General features: G+C 50.2%; 1 protein-coding gene across 1 annotated transcript in view; it reads right to left on the bottom strand.

Moving 5' to 3' along the window:
• Positions 1-24,029, bottom strand: part of LOC147084844 (uncharacterized) — a 71,993-nt gene that overhangs the window by 16,227 nt on the left and 31,737 nt on the right. The window contains 2 exon segments of the mRNA XM_085979346.1: positions 6,769-8,205; positions 14,450-15,005. Coding sequence (XP_085835472.1) covers positions 6,769-8,205; positions 14,450-15,005 — 1,993 coding nt within the window.

Raw genomic sequence — 24,029 nt, 5'->3', positions numbered from 1 at the left:
CTCATCCCTGGTCCCATTCTGGTCAATCTCCCCTTAACCTTCTCTGCTCCAAGGAGAACAACCCCAGCTTCTCCAGTCTCTCCCAATGACTATCTGTTCATTCTCTCTAGGAGGGACGGACAGCCCGGATGGAGGATTCCCAAGCACCGGAGAACGTCCTCGAGTCGCTGGAGACCTCCCGGAATGGGATTGGCACGGGTTGCTCCGAGGAGGAGGAGGACGGTCGGAAGGAGTCCCCGGGCGTCCGGAAGAGCTTCATCTGCTCCCAGTGCGGGAAGACCTTTGACTGTTTCGGCTGGCTGGAGGAGCACCAGTCGATCCATTGGGAGAAGGAGCCGGTGGAGTGCGCGGACTGCGGCTAGTGGTTCGCTCGCGCCTCCGACCTGCTCAAGCACCGGTGCGCGCACACCGGCGAGAAACCCTTCGCCTGCGAGGTCTGCGGCCACGGTTTCCGGCGGCGCGACGCCGTGTCCTCCCACCGGCGCTCCCACACCGGCGAGACGCCCTACCCGTGCGAGGTCTGCGGGCAGGCCTTCCGGCACCGGGCCAGTCTGGCCGCCCACGGCGCCGGCGAGAAGCCGTACCCCTGCGCCCAGCGCTTCACCGACCTCACCGGCGTCACGCCGTGACCCATGCCCGCCTAGGACAGCGTACCACCAAACCACGCGGTGGGAAGTGAGCCACTGGACTTGGCCGCCAGATGAACAGTGGCCTCCCGCATCAACAATGGGACCATCGTCAGAACATAAGACCATCAGAATTAGGAGCAGGAGTCAGCCATTCGGCCCCTCGAGCCTGCTCCACCATTCAATAAGATCATGGCTGATCTTCGACCTCAACTCCACTTTCCCCGCCCGATCCCCATATCCCTCGATTCCCCGAGAGTCCAAAAATCTATCGATCGCAGCCTTGAATATACTCAATGACTGAGCCTCCACAGCCCTCTGGGGTGGAGAATACCAAAGATTCACCACGAGTGAAGAAATTCCTCCTCGTCTCTGTCCTCAATGGCCGACCCCTTATACTGAGACTGTAACCCCTGGTTTGAGACTTTTCAGCCAGGGGGAAACAGCCTCTCAGCATCTACCCTGTCAATCCCCCTCAGAATCTCAGACCTTCCAATGAGATCACCTCTCATTCTTCTAAACTCCAGAGAGTACTGGCCCAATCTACTCAATTAGTCTTGGTGCTATTACACTGGAGTCTATACCACAGAAACAGACCATTCAGCCCAACTGGTCCGTGTCGGTGTGTCTGCTCCACCAGCCTCCTCCCACCCCTCTTCATCTCACCCCGTCAACACCAGCCTCCTCCCACCCCTCTTCATCTCATCCCATCAACACCAGCCTCCTCCCACCCCTCTTCATCTCACCCCATCAACACCAGCCTCCCACCCCTCTTCATCTCACCCCATCAACACCAGTCTCCTCCCACCCCATCAACACCAGCCCCCTCCCACCCCTCTTCATCTCACCCCATCAACACCAGCCTCCTCCCACCCCATCAACACCAGCCCCCTCCCACCCCTCTTCATCTCACCCCATCAACACCAGCCTCCTCCCACCCCTCTTAGAACATAAGAAACATAAGAAATAGGAGCAGGAGTAGGCCAATCGGCCCCTCGAGCCTGCTCCGCCATTCAATAAGATCATGGCTGATCTGATCCTAACCGCCAATCTACTATCACAGAACCATCTCCTAAATCGAACAGAATTAGACGCACGAAATATGAGCAGGATCAGGCTACACGGCCCCTCGGCCCGCTCCGCTACCCACAGGGCCATGTCCGATCTGAACCTAGACTCATGTCCAAATTCCTGCCCGCTCCCCGTAACCCTTAATTCCCTTTACTTCTAGGAAACTGTCTATTTCTGTTTTAAATTTATGTAATGATGTAGCTTCTACAGCTTTTTGGGGCAGCATATTCCATGGACCTACCACCCTCTGAGTGAAGTAGTTCCTCCTCATCTCAGTTTTGAAAGAGCAGCCCCTTATTCTAAGACTATGCCCCCTAGTTCTAGTTTCACCCATCATCGGGAACATCCTCCCCGCATCCACCCGATCCAACCCCTTCACAATCTTATATGTTTCAATAAGATCGCCTCTCATTCTTCTGAACTCCAATGAGTAGAGTCCCAATCTACTCAACCTCTCCTCATATGTCCATCCCCTCATCCCCGGGATTAACCGAGTGAACCTTCTTTGTACTGACTCGAGAGCAAGTATGTCTTTTCTTAAGTATGGACACCAAAACTGTATGCAGTATTCCAGGTGCGGTCTCACCAATACCTTGTACAACTGAAGCAATACCTCCCTATTTTTATATTCTATCCCCTTAGCAATGAAAGCCAACATTCCATTGGCCTTCTTAATCACTTGCTGCACTTGCATACTAACCTTTTGAGTTTCGTGCACCAGGACCCCCAGATCCCTTTGTACTTCAGTACTTTCCAGTTTCTTGCCATTAAGATAATAACTTGCTCTACGATTTTTCCTGCCAAAGTGCATAACCTCACACTTTCCAGTATTGTATTCCATCTGCCAAATCTCTGCCCACTTACTTAGCCTGTCTATGTCCCCTTGCAGGTTTTTTATGTCCTCCTCACTCACTACTTTCCCTCCCATCTTAGTATCATCTGCAAACTCTGATATGTTACACTCGGTCCCCTCCTCCAAATCGTTAATATAGATTGTAAAGAGTTGGGGACCCAGCACTGACCCCTGCGGAACACCACTAGTTACTGATTGCCAGTCTGAGAATGAACCATTTATCCCAACTCTCTGCCTTCTGTTAGATAGCCAATCCTCTATCCATGCCAGAATATTACCCCCAATCCCGTGATTTTTTATCTTAAGCAATAATCTTTTGTGTGGCACCTTGTCAAATGCCTTTTGGAAGTCTAAATACACTACGTCCACTGGTTCCCCTTTATCCACCCTATATGTTACTTCCTCAAAGAACTCCAGCAAATTTGTCAAACATGACTTCCCCTTCATAAAACCATGCTGACTTTGTCCTATTAAATTATGATTATCCAAATGTCCTGTTACTGTCTCCTTAATAATGGACTCCAAAATGTTACCTACCACAGATGTTAGGCTAACCGGTCTATAGTTTCCAGCCTTCTGTCTACTGCCCTTTTTAAATAAGGGTGTTACATTAGCAGTTTTCCAGTCTGCCGGGACCTTTGCTGAGTGCAGGGAGTTTTGGAAAATTATTACTAATGCATCCACAATCCCTACCGCCACTTCCCTCAAGACCCTAGGATGTAAGCCATCAGGTCCAGGTGATTTATCCGCCTTGAGTCCCATTATTTTACCGAGTACCACTTCCTTAGTGATTTTGATCGTGTTTAGCTCCTCCCCCCCTATAGCCCCCTGTTTGTCCAGTGTTGGGATATTCTTAGTGTCCTCTACTGTAAAGACTGATACAAAATATTCAGTGTTTTTGCCATCTCCATATTTCCCACCATTAATTTCCCGGTCTCATCCTCTAAGGGACCAACATTTACTTTAGCCACCCTTTTTCTATTTATATAACTATAAAAACTCTTACTATCTGTTTTTATATTTTTTGCGAATTTACTTTCATAATCTATCTTCCCTTTCTTAATCAATCTTTTTGTTATTTTTTGCTGTCTTTTAAAGTTTTCCCAATCCTCTATCCTCCCACTAGATTTGGCTACCTTATATGCCCTTGTTTTTAGTCGAATACTATCCTTAATTTCTTTACTTAGCCACAGATGGCTGTCTTTTCTTTTGCACCCTTTTCTTCTCAGTGGAATATATTTTTTTTGGAAGTTGTAAAATAACTCCTTAAATGTACACCACTGATGATGTATCGTTTTACCCTTTAATCTATTTTCCCAATCCACTCTACTCAATTCCGCTCTCATACCTTCATAGTCTCCTTTATTCAAGCTTAGCACGCTTGTTTGAGATCCAACCTTCTCACCCTCTAATTGAATATGGAATTCAACCATGTTATGGTCACTCATTCCAAGGGGATCCTTTACTAGGACATTTTTAATTAATCCTGTCTCATTACACAGGACCAGATCTAAGGTTGCTTGCCCCCTGGTCGGTTCAGTTACATACTGCTCAAGAAACCCATCCCTAATACACTCAATGAACTCATCCTCAAGGCAGCCCTGCCCAATTTCATTTGTCCAATTAATATAATAGTTAAAATCCCCCATCAACACCAGCCTCCTCCCACCCCTCTTCATCTCACCCCATCAACACCAGCCTCCTCCCACCCCTCTTCATCTCACCCCGTCAACACCAGCCTCCTCTCACCCCTCTTCATCTCACCCCATCAACACCAGCCTCCTCTCACCCCTCTTCATCTCACCCCATCAACACCAGCCTCCTCCCACCCCTCTTCATCTCACTCCATCACCATATCCTTCTATTCCTTTCTCCCTCCTGTGTTTATCCAGCTTCCCCTTAAAAGCATCTGTGCTCTTCGCCTCAACCACTCCCTGTGGTAGCGAGTTCCACATTCCCCCACTCTCTGGGTAAAGAAGTTTCTCCTGAATTCCCGATTGGATTTATTAGTGACTATCTTATATTGATGGGCCCTAGATTTGAGGCGCTCGCCCCCTCCCTATCTCTGTAACCTCCTCCAGTCCTACAATTCTCATCCTCCTGTTCAAATCCCTCCATGGTCCTCGTCCCCGCCCTATCTCTGTAACCTCCGCCAGCCCTAGAATTCTCATCCTCCTGTTGCAATCTCTCCATGGCCGTCGCCCCCTCCCTATCTCTGTAACCTCCTCCAGCCCTACAATTCTCATCCTCCTGTTCAAATCCCTCCATGGCCCTCGCCCCCTCCCTATCTCTGTAACCTCCTCCAGCCCTACAATTCTCATCCTCCTGTTCAAATCCCTCCATGGCCCTCGCCCCCTCCCTATCTGTGTAACCCCCTCCAGCTCCGCGATCTCTGCGTTCCTCCAATTCTGGCCTCTTGAGCATCCCCGATTTCCATCGCTCCACCATTGGCGGCCGTGCCTTCAGCTGCCTGGGGCCCTGAGCTCTTGAATTCCCTCCCTAAACCTCTCCACCTCTCTCTCCTCCTTTTAAGACGCTCCTTAAATGCAGGTTGTTGTTACAATTCTAGAACGCCAGCGGGCCACTATATCGAAACACAGCAGTTCTCCCTGGTGTCCTGGGGCCCAATATTTATCCCTCAATCAACATCACTAAACACAGACGATCTGGTCGTTATCACATTGCTGTTTGTGGGAGCTTGCTGTGCGCAAATTGGCTGCCGCTTTTCCTATATTACAACAGTGACAACGTCAAAAAAGTACTTCATTGGCTGGGAAGAGCTTTGGGACGTCCCGAGGTCGCGCAAGGTGCTACATAAATGCAAATCTTTCTTTTCTAAAATCTCACCGTTTAAAACCCAATCTCCATGTTCCTAATTAATAAGACCTAAACTTAACTTTCATTCCTACATCTATACTCTTATCAAATTCAGAAGCACAGCAGTTATGTTAAACTTGTAGAGAACCCTTGGTTAGACCACACTTGGAGCACTGTGCACAGTTCTGGTCTCCATATACCTTGGTTAGACCACACTTGGAGCACTGTGCACAGTTCCAGTCTCCATATCCCTTGTTTAGACCACACTTGGAGCACTGTGCACAGTTCTAGTCTCCATATCCCTCGGTTAGACCACACTTGGAGCACTGTGCACAGTTCTGGTCTCCATATACCTTGGTTAGACCACACTTGAGCACTGTGCACAGTTCTGGTCTTCATATACCTTGGTTAGATCACACTTGGAGCACTGCGCACAGTTCTGGTCTCCATATGCCTGTTAGACCACACTTGGAGCACTGTGCACAGTCCTGGTCTCCATATACCTTGTTTAGATCACACTTGGAGCACTGTGCACAGTTCTAGTCTCCATATCCCTCGGTTAGACCACACTTGGAGCACTGTGCACAGTTCTGGTCTTCATATACCTTGTTTAGACCACTCTTGGAGCACTGTGCACAGTTCTGGTCTTCATATACCTTGTTTAGACCACACTTGGAGCACTGTGCACAGTTCTAGTCTCCATATCCCTCGGTTAGACCACACTTGGAGCACTGTGCACAGTTCTGGTCTCCATATACCTTGGTTAGACCACACTTGAGCACTGTGCACAGTTCTGGTCTTCATATACCTTGGTTAGATCACACTTGGAGCACTGCGCACAGTTCTGGTCTCCATCTTATAAACAGGATAGAGACACACTGGAGAAGGTGCAAAGAAAATTTACTAGGATGATCCCAGAACTGAGAGGTTACAACGATCAGGAAAGGATGAACAGGCTGGGGCTCTTTTTCCCTAGAAATGAGAAGGCTGAGGGGTGACCTGATACAGGTCTTTAAGATTATGAAAGAGTTCGATCGGGTAGACGTAGAGAAGATGTTTCCACTTGTGGGGGAGAGCAGAACTAGGGGACATCAATAGAAGACAGTCACTAATAAATCCAATCGGGAATTCAGGAGAAACTTCTTTACCCAGAGAGTGGTGAGAATGTGGAACTCGCTACCACAGGGAGTGGTTGAGGCGAATAGTATCGAAGCATTTAAGGGGAGGCTGGATAAACACGAGGGAGAAAGGAATAGAAGGGTTTGGTGAGATGAGGGGAGGCTGGTGTGGAGCATAAACACCGGCGAGGACCGGTTGGTCAGTCTCGGAGCTGCAAGTTCCACGTAAAGTCACCAAGGCGGGTTCCAACCGTCGGCCGAGGCCCCAAAACGCCGCCGATCACTTCCCCAGGCGGTGGACGGCCTTCTTGTGCCGGTTGAAGCTGGAGGGCTGGCGGAATTCCTTGCCGCAGATCTGGCAGCGGTAAGGGGTCTCGCCGGTGTGGGTGCGACGGTGCACGGCCAGGTTGGTAGCGCAGCGGAAGTGCTTGCCGCAGGTGCCGCAGGGGTAAGGCTTCTCGCCGGTGTGGGTGCGGCGGTGCATGGCCAAGTGGGAGGAGCAGCCGAAGCGCTTGTCGCAGGTGCCGCAGGGGTAGGGCTTCTCGCCAGTGTGGGTGCGGCGGTGCACGGCCAGGTTGGCGCTGCTGCCGAAGCGCTTGCCGCAGGTGCCGCAGGGGTAGGGCTTCTCACCAGTGTGGGTGCGGCGGTGCGCGGCCAGGTCGGAGGCGCCGCCGAAGCGCTTGCCGCAGGTGTCGCAGGGGTAGGGCTTCTCCCCGGTGTGGGCCCGGCGCTGGTGTTTGGCCAGGCTGGAGGGGAAGCCGAAGCGCTTGCCGCAGGTGCCGCAGGGGTAGGGCTTCTCGTCGGTGTGGGTGCGGCGGTGCGCGGCCAGGTGGGAGGCGCCGCGGAAGCACTTGCCGCAGGTGCCGCAGGGGTAAGGCTTCTCGCCGGTGTGGGTGCGGCGGTGCACGGCCAGCTCAGTGGCGCAGATGAAGCGCTTGCCGCAGGTGTCACAGGGGTAGGGCTTCTCCCTGGTGTGGGCCCGGCGCCGGTGGACGGCCAGGTTGGAGGTGCTGCAGAAGCGCTTGCCGCAGGTGCCGCAGGGGAAAGGCTTCTCGCCAGTGTGGGTGCGGCGGTGCATGGCCAGGCCGGAGGCGCCGCTGAAGCGTTTGCCGCAGGTGTCGCAGGGGTAGGGCTTCTCCCCGGTGTGGTTGCGGCGGTGCACGGCCAGGCCGGTGGCGCAGCTGAAGCGCTTGCCGCAGGTGTCGCAGGGGTAGGGCTTCTCCCCGGTGTGGACGCGCCAGTGGACGCTCAGGTCGTACGGGAGGCCAAAGCCGCGGCCGCAGATGTCGCAGCGGTACGGCCAGTCCCCCGTGTGGCGGGGCCGGTGCTTGAGCAGGTCGGAGGCACATGCGAACCGCTTGCCGCAGTCCGCGCACTCCACCGGCTCCTTCTCCCGGTGTATCGCCTGGTGCTCCTCCAGCCCGCCGAAACAGTCAAAGGTCTTCCCGCACTGGGAGCAGATGAAGCTCTTCCGGACGCCTGGGGACTCCTTCAGACCGTCCTCCTCCTCCTCCTCCACTTCTTCCTCTTCCTCCTCCTCCTCCTCCTCCTCCTCCTCATCTTCTTCCTCTTCCTCTTCTTCCTCCTCCTTCTCCTCCACTTCTTCCTCTTCCTCCTCCTCGGAGCAGCTCGCGCCAATCCCATTCCGGGAGCTCTCCGGCGACTCGAGGACGTTCTCCTCCGGTGCTCGGGAATCCTCCATCGGAGCTGTCCGTCCCTCCTAGAGAGAATGAACAGATAGTCATGTGGAGAGACTGGAGAAGCTGGGGTTGTTCTCCTTAGAGCAGAGAAGGTTAAGGGGAGATTGACCAGAATGGTACCAGGGATGAGCGACTTCAGTGATGTGGAGAGACTGGAGAAGCTGGGGTTGTTCTCCTTAGAGCAGAGAAGGTTAAGGGAGATTGACCAGAATGGTACCAGGGATGAGGGACTTCAGTGATGTGGAGAGACTGGAGAAGCTGGGGTTGTTCTCCTTAGAGCAGAGAAGGTTACTTGGCGATTGACCAGAATGGTACCAGGGAGGGGGGGGGGGTTAGGAGGGGAGGAAGGAATAGAAAGAACACCCTGTACTTTTGTAAGAGGCAGGAAAGATAAAATGTTGCAAATGGGAATGGCAAAAATCATACTGCATGACAAATGGGTGCCAAATAACTGCCTGAATCCAAGAGGTTAAAGCTTAAAACTAAAGGTTTTTATTAAGTAAGAACATGGCATCAAGTTAACACAGGGCAACCATCATTCATCACCGACCCAGCCCTTATGAGTAAGACCCAGCTCTTATAATTAAGACTCACACCAATCCGGAGGATCCAGAGGGGCGGGGCTAGGGAGGAGCATTAGTGGTTACACCTGTAGAACATTCCAGACATTAATGTGTCTTAATGCGAGGAGCATTTGTAATAAGGTGGATGAATTGGCTGCGCAAATAGAGGTAAACGGATATGATTTGGTTGGGATTACGGAAACGTGGCTCAAGGATGGCCAAGACTGGGAACTCAACATCCAGGGGTATTCGATATTCAGGAAAGATAGGCAAAAAGGAAAGGGAGGTGGGGTAGCATTACTGGTTAAAGAAGGGATTCATACAATTGTAATGAAGGATATTAGCTCTGATGATGTGGAATCTGTATGGGTAGAATTGAGAAATACTAAGGGGAAAAAAACATTAGTGGGAGTGGTATATAGACCTCCAAACAGTAAGGCGGAGGTTGGGGATGGCATTAAAAGGGAAATTAAAGAAGTGTGCAATAAGGGCATAGCAGTCATCATGGGTGACTTTAATCTACATATAGATTGGGCCAACCAAATTAGTAACAATACTGTGGAGGAGGAATTCCTGGAGTGTTTATGGGATGGTTTCCTGGACCAATATGTCGAGGAACCAACCAGAGATCAGGCCATCTTAGACTGGGTATTATGTAACATAAGAACATAAGAAATAGGAGCAGGAGTAGGCCAATTGGCCCCTCGAGCCTGCTCCGCCATTCAATAAGATCATGGCTGATCTGATCCTAACCGCCAATCCACTATGACAGGACTATCTCCTGAATCTAACAGCATTAGACACACGAAAACAGGAGCAGGATCAGGCTACACAGCCCCTGGGCCCGCTCCGCTACCCACAGGGCCATGTCCGATCCGAACCTAGACTCATGTCCAAATTCCTGCCCGCTCCCCGTAACCCTTAATTCCCTTTACTTCTCGGAAACTGTCTATTTCTGTTTTAAATTTATGTAATGATGTAGCTTCTACAGCTTTTTGGGGCAGCATATTCCATGGACCTACCACCCTCTGAGTGAAGTAGTTCCTCCTCATCTCAGTTTTGAAAGAGCAGCCCCTTATTCTAAGACTATGCCCCCTAGCTCTAGTTTCACCCATCATCGGGAACATCCTCCCCGCATCCACCCGATCCAACCCCTTCACAATCTTATATGTTTCAATAAGATCGCCTCTCATTCTTCTGAACTCCAATGAGTAGAGTCCCAATCTACTCAACCTCTCCTCATATGTCCATCCCCTCATCCCCGGGATTAACCGAGTGAACCTTCTTTGTACTGACTCGAGAGCAAGTATGTCTTTTCTTAAGTATGGACACCAAAACTGTATGCAGTATTCCAGGTGCGGTCTCACCAATACCTTGTACAACTGAAGCAATACCTCCCTATTTTTATATTCTATCCCCCTAGCAATGAAAGCCAACATTCCATTGGCCTTCTTAATCACTTGCTGCACCTGCATACTAACCTTTTGAGTTTCGTGCACCAGGACCCCCAGATCCCTTTGTACTTCAGTACTTTCCAGTTTCTTGCCATTAAGATAATAACTTGCTCTACGATTTTTCCTGCCAAAGTGCATAACCTCACACTTTCCAGTATTGTATTCCATCTGCCAAATCTCTGCCCACTTACTTAGCCTGTCTATGCCCCCTTGCAGGTTTTTTATGTCCTCCTCGCTCACTACTTTCCCTCCCATCTTAGTATCATCTGCAAACTTTGATATGTTACACTCGGTCCCCTCCTCCAAATCGTTAATATAGATTGTAAAGAGTTGGGGACCCAGCACTGACCCCTGCGGAACACCACGAGTTACTGATTGCCAGTCTGAGAATGAACCATTTATCCCAACTCTCTGCCTTCTGTTAGATAGCCAATCCTCTATCCATGCCAGAATATTACCCCCAATCCCGTGATTTTTTATCTTAAGCAATAATCTTTTGTGTGGCACCTTGTCAAATGCCTTTTGGAAGTCTAAATACACTACGTCCACTGGTTCCCCTTTATCCACCCTATATGTTACTTCCTCAAAGAACTCCAGCAAATTTGTCAAACATGACTTCCCCTTCATAAAACCATGCTGACTTTGTCCTATTAAATTATGATTATCCAAATGTCCTGTTACTGTCTCCTTAATAATGGACTCCAAAATTTTACCTACCACAGATGTTAGGCTAACCGGTCTATAGATTCCAGCCTTCTGTCTACTGCCCTTTTTAAATAAGGGTGTTACATTAGCAGTTTTCCAGTCTGCCGGGACCGTTGCTGAGTCCAGGGAGTTTTGGAAAATTATTACCAATGCATCCACAATCCCGACCGCCACTTCCCTCAAGACCCTAGGATGTAAGCCATCAGGTCCAGGTGATTTATCCGCCTTGAGTCCCATTATTTTACCTAGTACCACTTCCTTAGTGATTTTGATCGTGTTTAGCTCCTCCCCCCCCATAGCCCCCTGTTTGTCCAGTGTTGGGATATTCTTAGTGTCCTCTACTGTAAAGACTGATACAAAATATTCATTCAGTGTTTTTGCCATCGCCATATTTCCCACCATTAATTTCCCGGTCTCATCCTCTAAGGGACCAACATTTACTTTAGCCACCCTTTTTCTTTTTATATAACGATAAAAACTCTTACTATCTGTTTTTATATTTTTTGCTAATTTACTTTCATAATCTATCTTCCCTTTCTTAATCAATCTTTTTGTTATTTTTTGCTGTCTTTTAAAGTTTTCCCAATCCTCTATCCTCCCACTATATTTGGCTACCTTATATGCCCTTGTTTTTAGTCGAATACTATCCTTAATTTCTTTACTTAGCCACGGATGGCTGTCTTTTCTTTTACACCCTTTTCTTCTCAGTGGAATATATATTTTTTGGAAGTTGTAAAATAACTCCTTAAATGTACACCACTGATCATGTATCGTCTTACCCTTTAATCTATTTTCCCAATCCACTCTACTCAATTCCACTCTCATACCTTCATAGTCTCCTTTATTCAAGCTTAGCACGCTTGTTTCAGATCCAACCTTCTTACCTTCTAATTGAATATGGAATTCAACCATGTTATGGTCACTCATTCCAAGGGGATCCTTTACTAGGACATTTTTAATTAATCCTGTCTCGTTACACAAGGGTCCTCAATTTAAATAAAGGAAACTACGATGGTCTGAGGAGCGAGTTGGGTAGGATTGATTGGGGAATGGCACTCAAAGGGTTGACAGTGGATAGGCAATGGCAAACATTCAAAGACCGAATGGATGAACTACAGAATTTGTTCATCCCAGTTTGGCATAAAAATAAAACAAAAAAGGTGACCCAACCGTGGCTAACAAGGGAAATTAGGGATAGCATAAGGTCCAAGGAGAGGGCATATAAATTGGCCAGAAAAAGTAATAATCCTGAGGATTGGGAGCAGTTTAGGATTCAACAAAGGAGGACAAAGGGATTAATTAAGAAAGGGAAAATAGAATATGAGAGTAAGCTTGCAGGGAACATCAAAACTGACTGTAAAAGCTTTTATAGATATGTGAAGAGAAAAAGATTGGTGAAGTCAAGCGTAGGTCCCTTGCAGTCAGAATCGGGGGAATTTATAATGGGGAACAAAGAAATGGCAGACCAACTAAATACATATTTTGGTTCTGTCTTCACAAAGGAGGACACAAATAACCTCCCAGAGATGCCGGGGAACATAGGGTCTGATGAAAGGGTGGAACTGAAAGAAATCAGTATTTGTAGGGAAATGGTGTTAGGAAAATTGATGGGACTGAAGGCCGATAAATCCCCAGGGCCTGATAATCTACATCCCAGGGTACTTAAGGAAGTGGCCCTAGAAATAGTAGATGCATTGCTGGTCATCTTCCAGAACTCGATAGACTCTGGAACGGTACCCATGGATTGGCGGGTAGCTAATGTTACCCCACTATTCAAAAAAGGTGGTAGAGAAAAGGCGGGGAATTATAGACCGGTAAGCTTGACATCGGTAGTGGGGAAAATGCTAGAGTCCATTATAAAAGATGTAATAGCAGAGCAGTTGGAAAGCAGTGACTGGATCGGACAAAGTCAACATGGATTTACAAAAGGTAAATCATGCTTGACTAATCTACTGGAATTTTTTGAGGATGTAACTGGTAAAATAGATAAGGGAGAACCAGTGGATGTGGTGTATTTGGACTTTCAGAAGGCTTTCGATAAGGTCCCGCATAAGAGATTAGCATGCAAAATTAAGGCACATGGGATTGGGGGCAAGGTATTGACTTGGATAGAGAACTGGTTGGCGGACAGCAAGCAAAGAGTTGGAATAAACGGGTCGTTTTCCGAGTGGCAGGCAGTGACTAGTGGGGTACCGCAAGGATCGGTCCTAGGACCCCAGCTGTTCACAATATATATTAATGATCTGGACGAGGGAATTGGATGTAATATCTCCAAATTTGCAGATGACACAAAGCTGGGTTGGAGGATATGCTGTGAGGAGGATGTCGTGAAACTCCAGTACGATTTGGACAGGTTGGGTGATTTGCCATGTTTCTGCCCAATGCACTATAATGTGGATAAATGTGAGGTTATCCACTTTGGTGGCAAAAACAGGAAGGCAGATTATTATTTGAATGGCAATAGATTGGGAGAAGGGGAAGTGCAAAGAGACCTGGGTGTTCTTGTGCACCAGTCGCTGAAGGTAAGCATGCAGGTGCAGTAGGCGGTTAAGAAGGCAAATGGTGTGTTGGCCTTCGTAGCAAGAGGGTTCGAGTACAAGAACAAGGATGTCTTGCTGCAGTTGTGCAGGGCCTTGGTGAGACCACACCTTGAGTATTGTGTGCAGTTTTGGTCGCCTTACCTGAGGAAGGACGTTCTTGCCATGGAAGGAGTGCAGCGAAGGTTCACCAGGCTGATACCTGGGATGGCATATGAGGAGAGATTGTGTCGATTGGGCTTATACTCACTGGAGTTCAGAAGATTGAGAGGGGATCTCATCGAAACCTATAAAATTCTGTCAGGCCTGGACAGACTAGATGCAGGAAGGATGTTCCCGATGGCGGGGGAGTCCAGGACCAGGGGTCACAGTCTAAGGGTAAGGGGTAAGCCATTTAGGACTGAAATGAGGAGGAATTTCTTCACCCAGAGAGTGGTGAACCTGTGGAATTCTCTGCCACAGAGGGCAGTGAAGGCCAGTTCATTAAGTATATTCAAGAAAGAGTTGGATATATTTCTTCAGGCTAAAAGGATCAAGGGATATGGGGAGAAGGCAAGGACAGGGTACTGAATTTGGATGATCAGCCATGATCGCATTGAATGGCGGAGCAGGCTCGAGGGGCCGAATGGCCTACTCCTGCTCCTATCTTCGATGTTTCTATCTTTCCTGCCTCTTACAAAAGTACAGGGTGTTCTTTCTATTCCTTCCTCCCCTCCTAACTTCCCCCCCTGTCTCTGCACCTGCTTAACATCCGTTACATCTCCAGCTTTTTCCAGTTCTGATGAAGGGTCCCAGACCTGAAACGTTGGCTCTGTTTCTCTCTCTCCACGGATGCTGCCTGGCCTGCTGAGTATTTCCAGCATTTTCTGTTATTTCAGCTGCTAAATTGAGCAGGTAAATTGGATTTTTTTTTTTTTTTTTTTAAAGCCCCCAGGCTTCCCTCACTCCGCTTATTACTCCCCCAAACCCCAGGATTCACTGCCTCTTCCCCACTCACTCACTCACCAGGCCCTGGACTTCCTCCTCCAGGCAGAAGGAGCCGCTCAAAATGGCGGCCGCGCCGTCCCGCCGCAAAAGACAACAACCCCCGGCGTGCGCCGCGGCGGCCGGCGCAGGCGCAGACGCGGCTCGCCCGGGCGAGTGGGCGGGGTTGGCAACCGAGCGCCCGCTGATTGACCGCCGGCGGCTCCGTGGGGGAGACGCCCACTGGGTGGGGCGCACGACTGGGGGGGCGTGGCCACAATAAAGCATGCGCAGTATCTCTTCCTGCTGTCGGATCAAAAGGAGGCGGGGCCAGGTGCGAGCATGCGCGGTGTGTCTCCAGCCAGCCGCAAGAAGAAGGGCGGGGCCATTGTACAGCATGCGCACTGTCTCTTCCCAGCCCCAATGAAAGGGGCGGGGCCATATCGGAGCATGCGCAGTGTCTCGCTTTTCCTGCCGTTGACTACAGCTCCGCCGGCGGGGCATGATGGGGAGTGTACCCTCCCCGGAGCGGGACGGCGCGGCCGCCATTTTGAGCGGCTGTTTCTGCCCCAAGGAAGAAGAGGAGGAAGTCCAGGGCCTGGTGAGTGGAGCCTGGTGATTGGGAGTTAGTGGGGAAGAGGGAGTGAATCCTGGGGTTTTGGGGCAGTAATTGGGGGGTGAGAGGAGTGATTTGAAAAAAAATTCAAATTTAGCTGCTGAACTTATCACCTTGGCTGTGTGTGGGATCTTGCTGTGCGTAAATTGGCATTCCCCCCCCACCCGCCCCCTTTTTCCCTACCTCATCGCACCCTTCCAAAAATAAGCGCTCCCTGGGCCGTGAAGCGTTCCCCGAGGCCGCGCCACATGACAAATTCCGTTGACAACTCAAGAGACTGACAGTCGGTTATTTTGCCATTGCGCTCCAGATGACCCCTCGCATTTGCTATTGCGCTCCAGATGACCCCTGGCATTTGCCATTGCATTCCAGATGACCTTCCCCTGCCACCCACACCACCCCCCTGCATTTGACATTACGCCTCTTCTCGAGTGCATGCATTTTGAAAGTTCCTACGGAATCTGCTTCCACTGCCCTTTCAGGCAGTGCGGTCCAGATTACAACAACCCTCTGGTTCTTTTGCCAATTATTTAAAATCTGTGTCCTCTGATTGCCAACCCATATGCCAGAGCAGACAGTTTCTCCCTACTTGCTCTATCAAAACCGCTGATAATTTTGAACACCTCTATTAAATCTCCCCTTAACCTTCTCTGCTCTAAGGAGAAGAATCCCAGCTTCTCCAGTCTCTCCACATCACTGAAGTCCCTCATCCCTGGTCCCATTCTGGTCAATCTCCCATTAACCTTCTCTGCTATAAGGAGAACAATCCCAGCTTCTCCAATCTCTCCACATCACTGAAGTCCCTCATCCCTGGTCCCATTCTGGTCAATCTCCCCTTAACCTGCTCTGCTCTAAGGAGAACAACCCCAGCTTCTCCAGTCTCTCCACATCACTGAAGTCCCTCATCCCTGGTACCATTCTGGTCAATCTCCCCTTAACCTTCTCTGCTCCAAGGAGAACAACCCCAGCTTCTCCAGTGTCTCCACATGACTATCTGTTCATTCTCTCTAGGAGGGACGGACAGCCCTGATGGAGGATTCCCAAGCACCGGAGGAGAACGTCCTCGAGTCGCTGGAGACCTCCCGGAATGGGATTGGCACGGGTTGCTCCGAGGAGGAGGAGGAGGACGGTCGGAAGGAGTCCCCGGGCGTCCGGAAGAGCTTCATCTGCTCCCAGTGCGGGAAGACCTTTGACTGTTTCGGCTGGCTGGAGGAGCACCAGTCGATCCATTGGGAGAAGGAGCCGGTGGAGTGCGCGGACTGCGGCAAGTGGTTCGCTCGCGCCTCCGACCTGCTCAAGCACCGGTGCGCGCACACCGGCGAGAAACCCTTCGCCTGCGAGGTCTGCGGCCGCGGTTTCTGGCGGCGCGACGCCGTGTCCTCCCACCGGCGCTCTCACACCGGCGAGACGCCCTACCCGTGCGAGGTCTGCGGGCAGGCCTTCCGGCACCGGGCCAGCCTGGCCGCCCACGGCGCTGGCGAGAAGCCGTACCCGTGCGCCCGCAGCGGAAAGCGCTTCGCCGACCTCACCGGCGTCCGGCGTCCGGCGCCACGCCGTGACCCATGCCCGCCTAGGACAGCGTACCACCAAACCACGCGGTGGGAAGTGAGCCACTGGACTTGGCCGCCAGATGAACAGTGGCCTCCACGTATCAACAATGGGACCACCGTCAGAACATAAGACCATCAGAATTAGGAGCAGGAGTCAGCCATTCGGCCCCTCGAGCCTGCTCCACCATTCAATAAGATCATGGCTGATCTTCGAACTCAAATCCACTTTCCCCGCCCGATCCCCATATCCCTCGATTCCCCGAGAGTCCAAAAATCTATCGATCGCAGCCTTGAATATACTCAATGACTGAGCCTCCACAGCCCTCTGGGGTAGAGAATTCCAAAGATTCACCGCCCTCTGAGTGAAGAAATTCCTCCTCATCTCTGTCCTCAATGGCCGACCCCTTATCCTGAGACTGTGACCCCTGGTTCGAGACTTTTCAGCCAGGGGGAAACAGCCTCTCAGCATCTACCCTGTCAATCCCCCTCAGAATCTTAGACCTTTCAATGAGATCACCTCTCATTCTTCTAAACTCCAGAGAGTACAGGCCCAATCTACTCAATTAGTCTTGGTGCTATTACACTGGAGTCTATACCACAGAAACAGACCATTCAGCCCAACTGGTCCGTGTCGGTGTGTCTGCTCCACACCAGCCTCCTCCCACCCCTCTTCATCTCACCCCGTCAACACCAGCCTCCTCCCACCCCTCTTCATCTCACCCCGTCAACACCAGCCTCCTCCCACCCCTCTTCATCTCACCCCATCAACACCAGCCTCCTCCCACCCCTCTTCATCTCATCCCATCAACACCAGCCTCCTCCCACCCCTCTGCATCTCACCCCATCAACACCAGCCTCCCACCCCTCTTCATCTCACCCCATCAACACCAGCCTCCTCCCACCCCATCAACACCAGCCCCCTCCCACCCCTCTTCATCTCACCCCATCAACACCAGCCTCCTCCCACCCCTCTTAGAACATAAGAAGAAACATAAGAAATAGGAGCAGGAGTAGGCCAATCGGCCCCTCGAGCCTTCTCCGCCATTCAATAAGATCATGGCTGATCTGATCCTAACCGCCAATCTACTATCACAGAACCATCTCCTGAATCGAACAGAATTAGACGCACGAAATAGGAGCAGGATCAGGCTACACGGCCCCTGGGCCCGCTCCGCTACCCACAGGGCCATGTCCGATCCGAACCTAGACTCATGTCCAAATTCCTGCCCGCTCCCCGTAACCCTTAATTCCCTTTACTTCTAGGAAACTGTCTATTTCTGTTTTAAATTTATGTAATGATGTAGCTTCTACAGCTTTTTGGGGCAGCATATTCCATGGACCTACCACCCTCTGAGTGAAGTAGTTCCTCCTCATCTCAGTTTTGAAAGAGCAGCCCCTTATTCTAAGACTATGCCCCCAGTTCTAGTTTCACCCATCATCGGGAACATCCTCCCCGCATCCACCTGATCCAACCCCTTCACAATCTTATATGTTTCAATAAGATCGCCTCTCATTCTTCTGAACTCCAATGAGTAGAGTCCCAATCTACTCAACCTCTCCTCATATGTCCATCCCCTCATCCCCGGGATTAACCGAGTGAACCTTCTTTGTACTGACTCGAGAGCAAGTATGTCTTTTCTTAAGTATGGACACCAAAACTGTACGCAGTATTCCAGGTGCGGTCTCACCAATACCTTGTACAACTGAAGCAATACCTCCCTATTTTTATATTCTATCCCCTTAGCAATGAAAGCCAACATTCCATTGGCCTTCTTAATCACTTGCTGCACTTGCATACTAACCTTTTGAGTTTCGTGCACCAGGACCCCCAAATCCCTTTGTACTTCAGTACTTTCCAGTTTCTTGCCATTAAGATAGTAACTTGCTCTACGATTTTTCCTGCCAAAGTGCATAACCTCACACTTTCCAGTATTGTATTCCATCTGCCAAATCTCTGCCCACTTACTTAGCCTGTCTATGTCCCCTTGCAGGTTTTTTATGTCCTCCTCACTCACTACTTTCCCTCCCATCTTAGTATCATCTGCAAACTTTGATATGTTACACTCGGTCCCCTCCTCCAAATCGTTAATATAGATTGTAAAGAGTTGGGGACCCAGCACTGACCCCTGCGGAACACCACGAGTTACTGATTGCCAGTCTGAGAATGAACCATTTATCCCAACTCTCTGCCTTCTGTTAGATAGCCAATCCTCTATCCATGACAGAATATTACCCCCAATCCCGTGATTTTTTATCTTAAGCAATAATCTTTTGTGTGGCACCTTGTCAAATGCCTTTTGGAAGTCTAAATACACTACGTCCACTGGTTCCCCTTTATCCACCCTATATGTTACTTCCTCAAAGAACTCCAGCAAATTTGTCAAACATGACTTCCCCTTCATAAAACCATGCTGACTTTGTCCTATTGAATTATGATTATCCAAATGTCCTGTTACTGTCTCCTTAATAATGGACTCCAAAATTTTACCAACCACAGATGTTAGGCTAACCGGTCTATAGTTTCCAGCCTTCTGTCTACTGCCCTTTTTAAATAAGGGTGTTACATTAGCAGTTTTCCAGTCTGCCGGGACCTTTGCTGAGTCCAGGGAGTTTTGGAAGATTATTACCAATGCATCCACAATCCCTACCGCCACTTCCCTCAAGACCCTAGGCTGTAAGCCATCAGGTCCAGGTGATTTATCTGCCTTGAGTCCCATTATTTTACCGAGTACCACTTCCTTAGTGATTTTGATCGTGTTTATCTCCTCCCCCCGCCTACAGCCCTCTGCTTGTCCAGTGTTGGGATATTCTTGGTGTCCTCTACTGTAAAGACTGATACAAAATATTCATTCAGTGTTTTTGCCATCTCCATATTTCCCACCATTAATTTCCCGGTCTCATCCTCTAAGGGACCAACATTTACTTTAGCCACTCTTTTTCTTTTTATATAACTATAAAAACTCTTACTATCTGTCTTTATATTTTTTGCTAATTTACTTTCATAATCTATCTTCCCTTTCTTAATCAATCTTTTTGTTATTTTTTGCTGTCTTTTAAAGTTTTCCCAATCCTCTATCCTCCCACTAGATTTGGCTACCTTATATGCCCTTGTTTTTAGTCGAATACTATCCTTAATTTCTTTACTTAGCCACGGATGGCTGACTTTTCATTTACACCCTTTTTTTCCTCAGTGGAATATACTTTTTTTGGAAGTTGTAAAATAACTCCTTAAATGTGCACCACTGATCATGTATCGTCTTACCCTTTAATCTATTTTCCCAATCCACTTTACTCAATTCCGCTCTCATACCTTCATAGTCTCCTTTATTCAAGCTTAGCACGCTTGTTTGAGATACAACCTCCTCACCCTCTAATTGAATATGGAATTCAACCATGTTATGGTCACTCATTCCAAGGGGATCCTTTACTAGGACATTTTTAATTAATCCTGTCTCGTTACACAGGACCAGATCTAAGGTTGCTTGCCCCCTGGTCGGTTCAGTTACATACTGCTCAAGAAACCCATCCCTAATACACTCGATGAACTCATCCTCAAGGCAGCCCTGCCCAATTTGATTTGTCCAATTAATATGATAGTTAAAATCCCCCATAATTATAGATGTTCCCTTATTACAAGCCTCAACTATTTCCTGATTGATACTCCGTCCAACCGAGTTGCGACTGTTCGGAGGCCTATAGACTACGCCCACTAGTGTTTTTTTCCCCTTATTATTCCTTATCTCCACCCAAACTGTTTCATTATCCTGATCTTTTGACCCAATATCATTTCTCTGTATTACAGTGATTCCTTCCTTTATTAACATAGCCACCCCACCTCCCCTTCCTTCCTGCCTGTCCTTCCTGATTGTTAAATAACCTGGTATGTTTAATTCCCAGGCATTGTCAACCTGCAGCCATGTTTCCGTAATGGCCACAAGATCATACCCATATGTAGCTATTTGTGCCTTTAACTCGTCTATTTTGTTACGAATGCTACGTGCATTCAGATAGAGAACTTTCAAATGTGTTTTGTGACACTTAGTTCCTGCTTTTGCCCTTTTTATTACTTTACCTTTTACTCCATACCTTCTGCCCCTTCCTGACACGCTCTGGTTTTTAATTTCCCCACTGCTACCTAAGTCTATGACCTTCTCTGTTGTCATTTTTATTATTTGTTCTCTAGGAAGCTCCCCCCCACTAGTTAGTTTAAAGCCCTCTCTACAGCCCTAGTTATATGATCCGCCAGGACTCTAGTCCCAGCACTGGCCAAGTGAAGCCCGTCCCAACGGAACAGCTCCCCCCTGCCCCAGTACTGGTGCCAGTGTCCCAGGAAGCAAAACCCATTTCTCCCACACCAGTCTTTGAGCCACGCATTTAACTCTCAAATTTTATTTCTCCTAGCCAAATTCGCTCGTGGCTCAGGTAATAATCCAGAGATTATTACCCTTGTGGTTCTGCTTTTTAATTTGGCCCCTAGCTGCTCAAACTCCCTCAGCAGAACCTCCTTCCTTGTCCTATCTATGTCGTTGGTACCAACATGGACCACGACAACTGGATCCTCCCCCTCCCACTCCAAGTTTCTATCCAGCCCAGAGGAGATGTCCTTAACCCTGGCACCGGGTAGGCAACACAGCCTACGGGACTCTCGCTCTTGGCTGCAGAGAACTCTATCTATCCCCCTAATAATACTATCCCCTACCACTACATTTCTATTTACTCCCCCCTCTTGAATGGCCCCCCTCTCCACGGTGCTGTGGCCAGGTTGCTCATCCTCCCTGCAGCCCCTGCTCCCGTCCCCACAGGGAGTAAGAACCTCGAACCTGTTGGACAAGAGCAAGGGCTGCGGCTCCTCCAACACTACCTCCTGGATCCCTGTAACTGCCTCACTCGTAGTCACACCGTCCTGTCCCTGACCATGGGCTACATCTGAATTAATTAACTTCATAGGTGTGACCACCTTCTGATACACAGAGTCCAGGTACTTCTCCCCCTCCCTGATGTGTCGCAGTATCCGAAGCTCAGACTCCAGCTCATCAACACGGAGCTGGAGATCCTGTAGCAGCAGACACTTGTCACAGATGTAATCACCGTTAGCCTCAATGGGGTCTACCGGCTCCCACATCTCGCAACAGTAACACATCATCTGCTCCATTCTATGTAATTAATTAAAAAAAAAAATTATTGTTAGTTATGGACACCCTCTGCCGGATTATAGATGCTAGTATCCCCTTTAATTAATTGGGTTTAAATTAAATCAATCCCTCTAAATTACAACAGTTAAATGGTTTACCAACTGTCTCCCCTACAGCACAGAGACCCTAGAAAAAAAAACGCAGAATTTAAGCTTGTAATAAAAAGAAGAAATACTCACCAACCAATCACTTACCTGTTTCCTGGTGATGTCACTCTTGGATTATTTTTTACCTCTCTCCTCTGCTGTTGAATTGGTACGCCTCGGGTCGCTGCGTGTTATAGCTCCACCTCACTGCTCACTGCTCACTCCCAGGTCCGATGCTGTAGTCGGGCCTCGGGTCGCTGCGTGTTATAGCTCCGCCTCACTGCTCACTCCCAGGTCCGATGCTGTAGTCGGGCCTCGGGTCGCTGCGTGTTATAGCTCCGCCTCACTGCTCACTCCGAGGTCCGATGCTGTAGTCGGGCCTCGGGTCGCTGCGTGTTATAGCTCCGTCTCACTGACCTCACTGCTCACTCCCAGGTCCGATGCTGTAGTCGGGCCTCGGGTCGCTGCGTGTTATAGCTCCACCTCACTGACCTCACTGCTCACTCCCAGGTCCGATGCTGTAGTCGGGCCTCGGGTCGCTGCGTGTTATAGCTCCGCCTCACTGCTCACTCCCAGGTCCGATGCTGTAGTCGGGCCTCGGGTCGCTGCGTGTTATAGCTCCGCCTCACTGCTCACTCCGAGGTCCGATGCTGTAGTCGGGCCTCAGGTCGCTGCGTGTTATAGCTCCGTCTCACTGACCTCACTGCTCACTCCCAGGTCCGATGCTGTAGTCGGGCCTCGGGTCGCTGCGTGTTATAGCTCCGCCTCACTGACCTCACTGCTCACTCCTAGGGCCGATGCTGTAGTCGGGCCTCGGGTCGCTGCGTGTTATAGCTCCGCCTCACTGCTCACTCCCAGGTCCGATGCTGTAGTCGGGCCTCGGGTCGCTGCTGGTTATAGCTGCGCCTCACTGACCTCACTGCTCACTCCTAGGTCCGATGCTGCAGTCGGGCCTCGGGTCGCTGCGTGTTATAGCTCCGCCTCACTCACCTCACTGCTCACTCCTAGGTCCGATGCTGCAGTCGGGCCTCGGGTCGCTGCGTGTTATAGCTCCGCCTCACTGACCTCACTGCTCACTCCCAGGTCCGATGCTGTAGTCGGGCCTCGGGTCGCTGCGTGTTATAGCTCCGCCTCACTGACCTCACTGCTCACTCCAAGGTCCGATGCTGTAGTCGGGCCTCGGGTCGCTGCGTGTTATAGCTCCACCTCACTGACCTCACTGCTCACTCCTAGGTCCAATGCTGTAGTCGGGCCTCGGGTCGCTGCTGGTTATAGCTGCGCCTCACTGACCTCACTGCTCACTCCTAGGTCCGATGCTGTAGTCGGGCCTCGGGTCGCTGCGTGTTATAGCTCCGCCTCACTGACCTCACTGCTCACTCCCAGGTCCGATGCTGTAGTCGGGCCTCGGGTCGCTGCGTGTTATAGCTCCGCCTCACTGCTCACTCCTAGGTCCGATGCTGTAGTCGGGCCTCGGGTCGCTGCGTGTTATAGCTCCGCCTCACTGACCTCACTGCTCACTCCTAGGTCCGATGCTGCAGTCGGGCCTCGGGTCGCTGCGTGTTATAGCTCCGCCTCACTGACCTCACTGCTCACTCCCAGGTCCGATGCTGTAGTCGGGCCTCGGGTCGCTGCGTGTTATAGCTCCGCCTCACTGACCTCACTGCTCATTCCCAGGTCCGATGCTGCAGTCGGGCCTCGGGTCGCTGCGTGTTATAGCTCCGCCTCACTGACCTCACTGCTCACTCCTAGGTCCGATGCTGTAGTCGGGCCTCGGGTCGCTGCGTGTTATAGCTCCGTCTCACTGACCTCACTGCTCACTCCCAGGTCCGATGCTGTAGTCGGGCCTCGGGTCGCTGCGTGTTATAGCTCCGTCTCACTGACCTCACTGCTCACTCCTAGGTCCGATGCTGTAGTCGGGCCTCGGGTCGCTGCGTGTTATAGCTCCGCCTCACTGACCTCACTGCGCACTCCCAGGTCTGATGCTGTAGTCGGGCCTCGGGTCGCTGCTGGTTATAAGCTCCGCCTCACTGACCTCACTGCTCACTCCCAGGTCCGATGCTGTAGTCGGGCCTCGGGTCGCTGCTGGTTATAAGCTCCGCCTCACTGACCTCACTGCTCACTCCTAGGTCCGATGCTGTAGTCGGGCCTCGGGTCGCTGCTGGTTATAGCTCCGCCTCA

Source organism: Somniosus microcephalus, unplaced genomic scaffold (assembly GCF_052327205.1).
Source record: "Somniosus microcephalus isolate GS21.2 unplaced genomic scaffold, FLI_Smic_1.0 unresolved_chr9, whole genome shotgun sequence".
Taxonomy (NCBI): domain Eukaryota; kingdom Metazoa; phylum Chordata; class Chondrichthyes; order Squaliformes; family Somniosidae; genus Somniosus; species Somniosus microcephalus.
The sequence above is the reverse complement of the archived record's forward strand: the minus strand, read 5'-3'. Positions and strand labels throughout refer to the sequence as shown.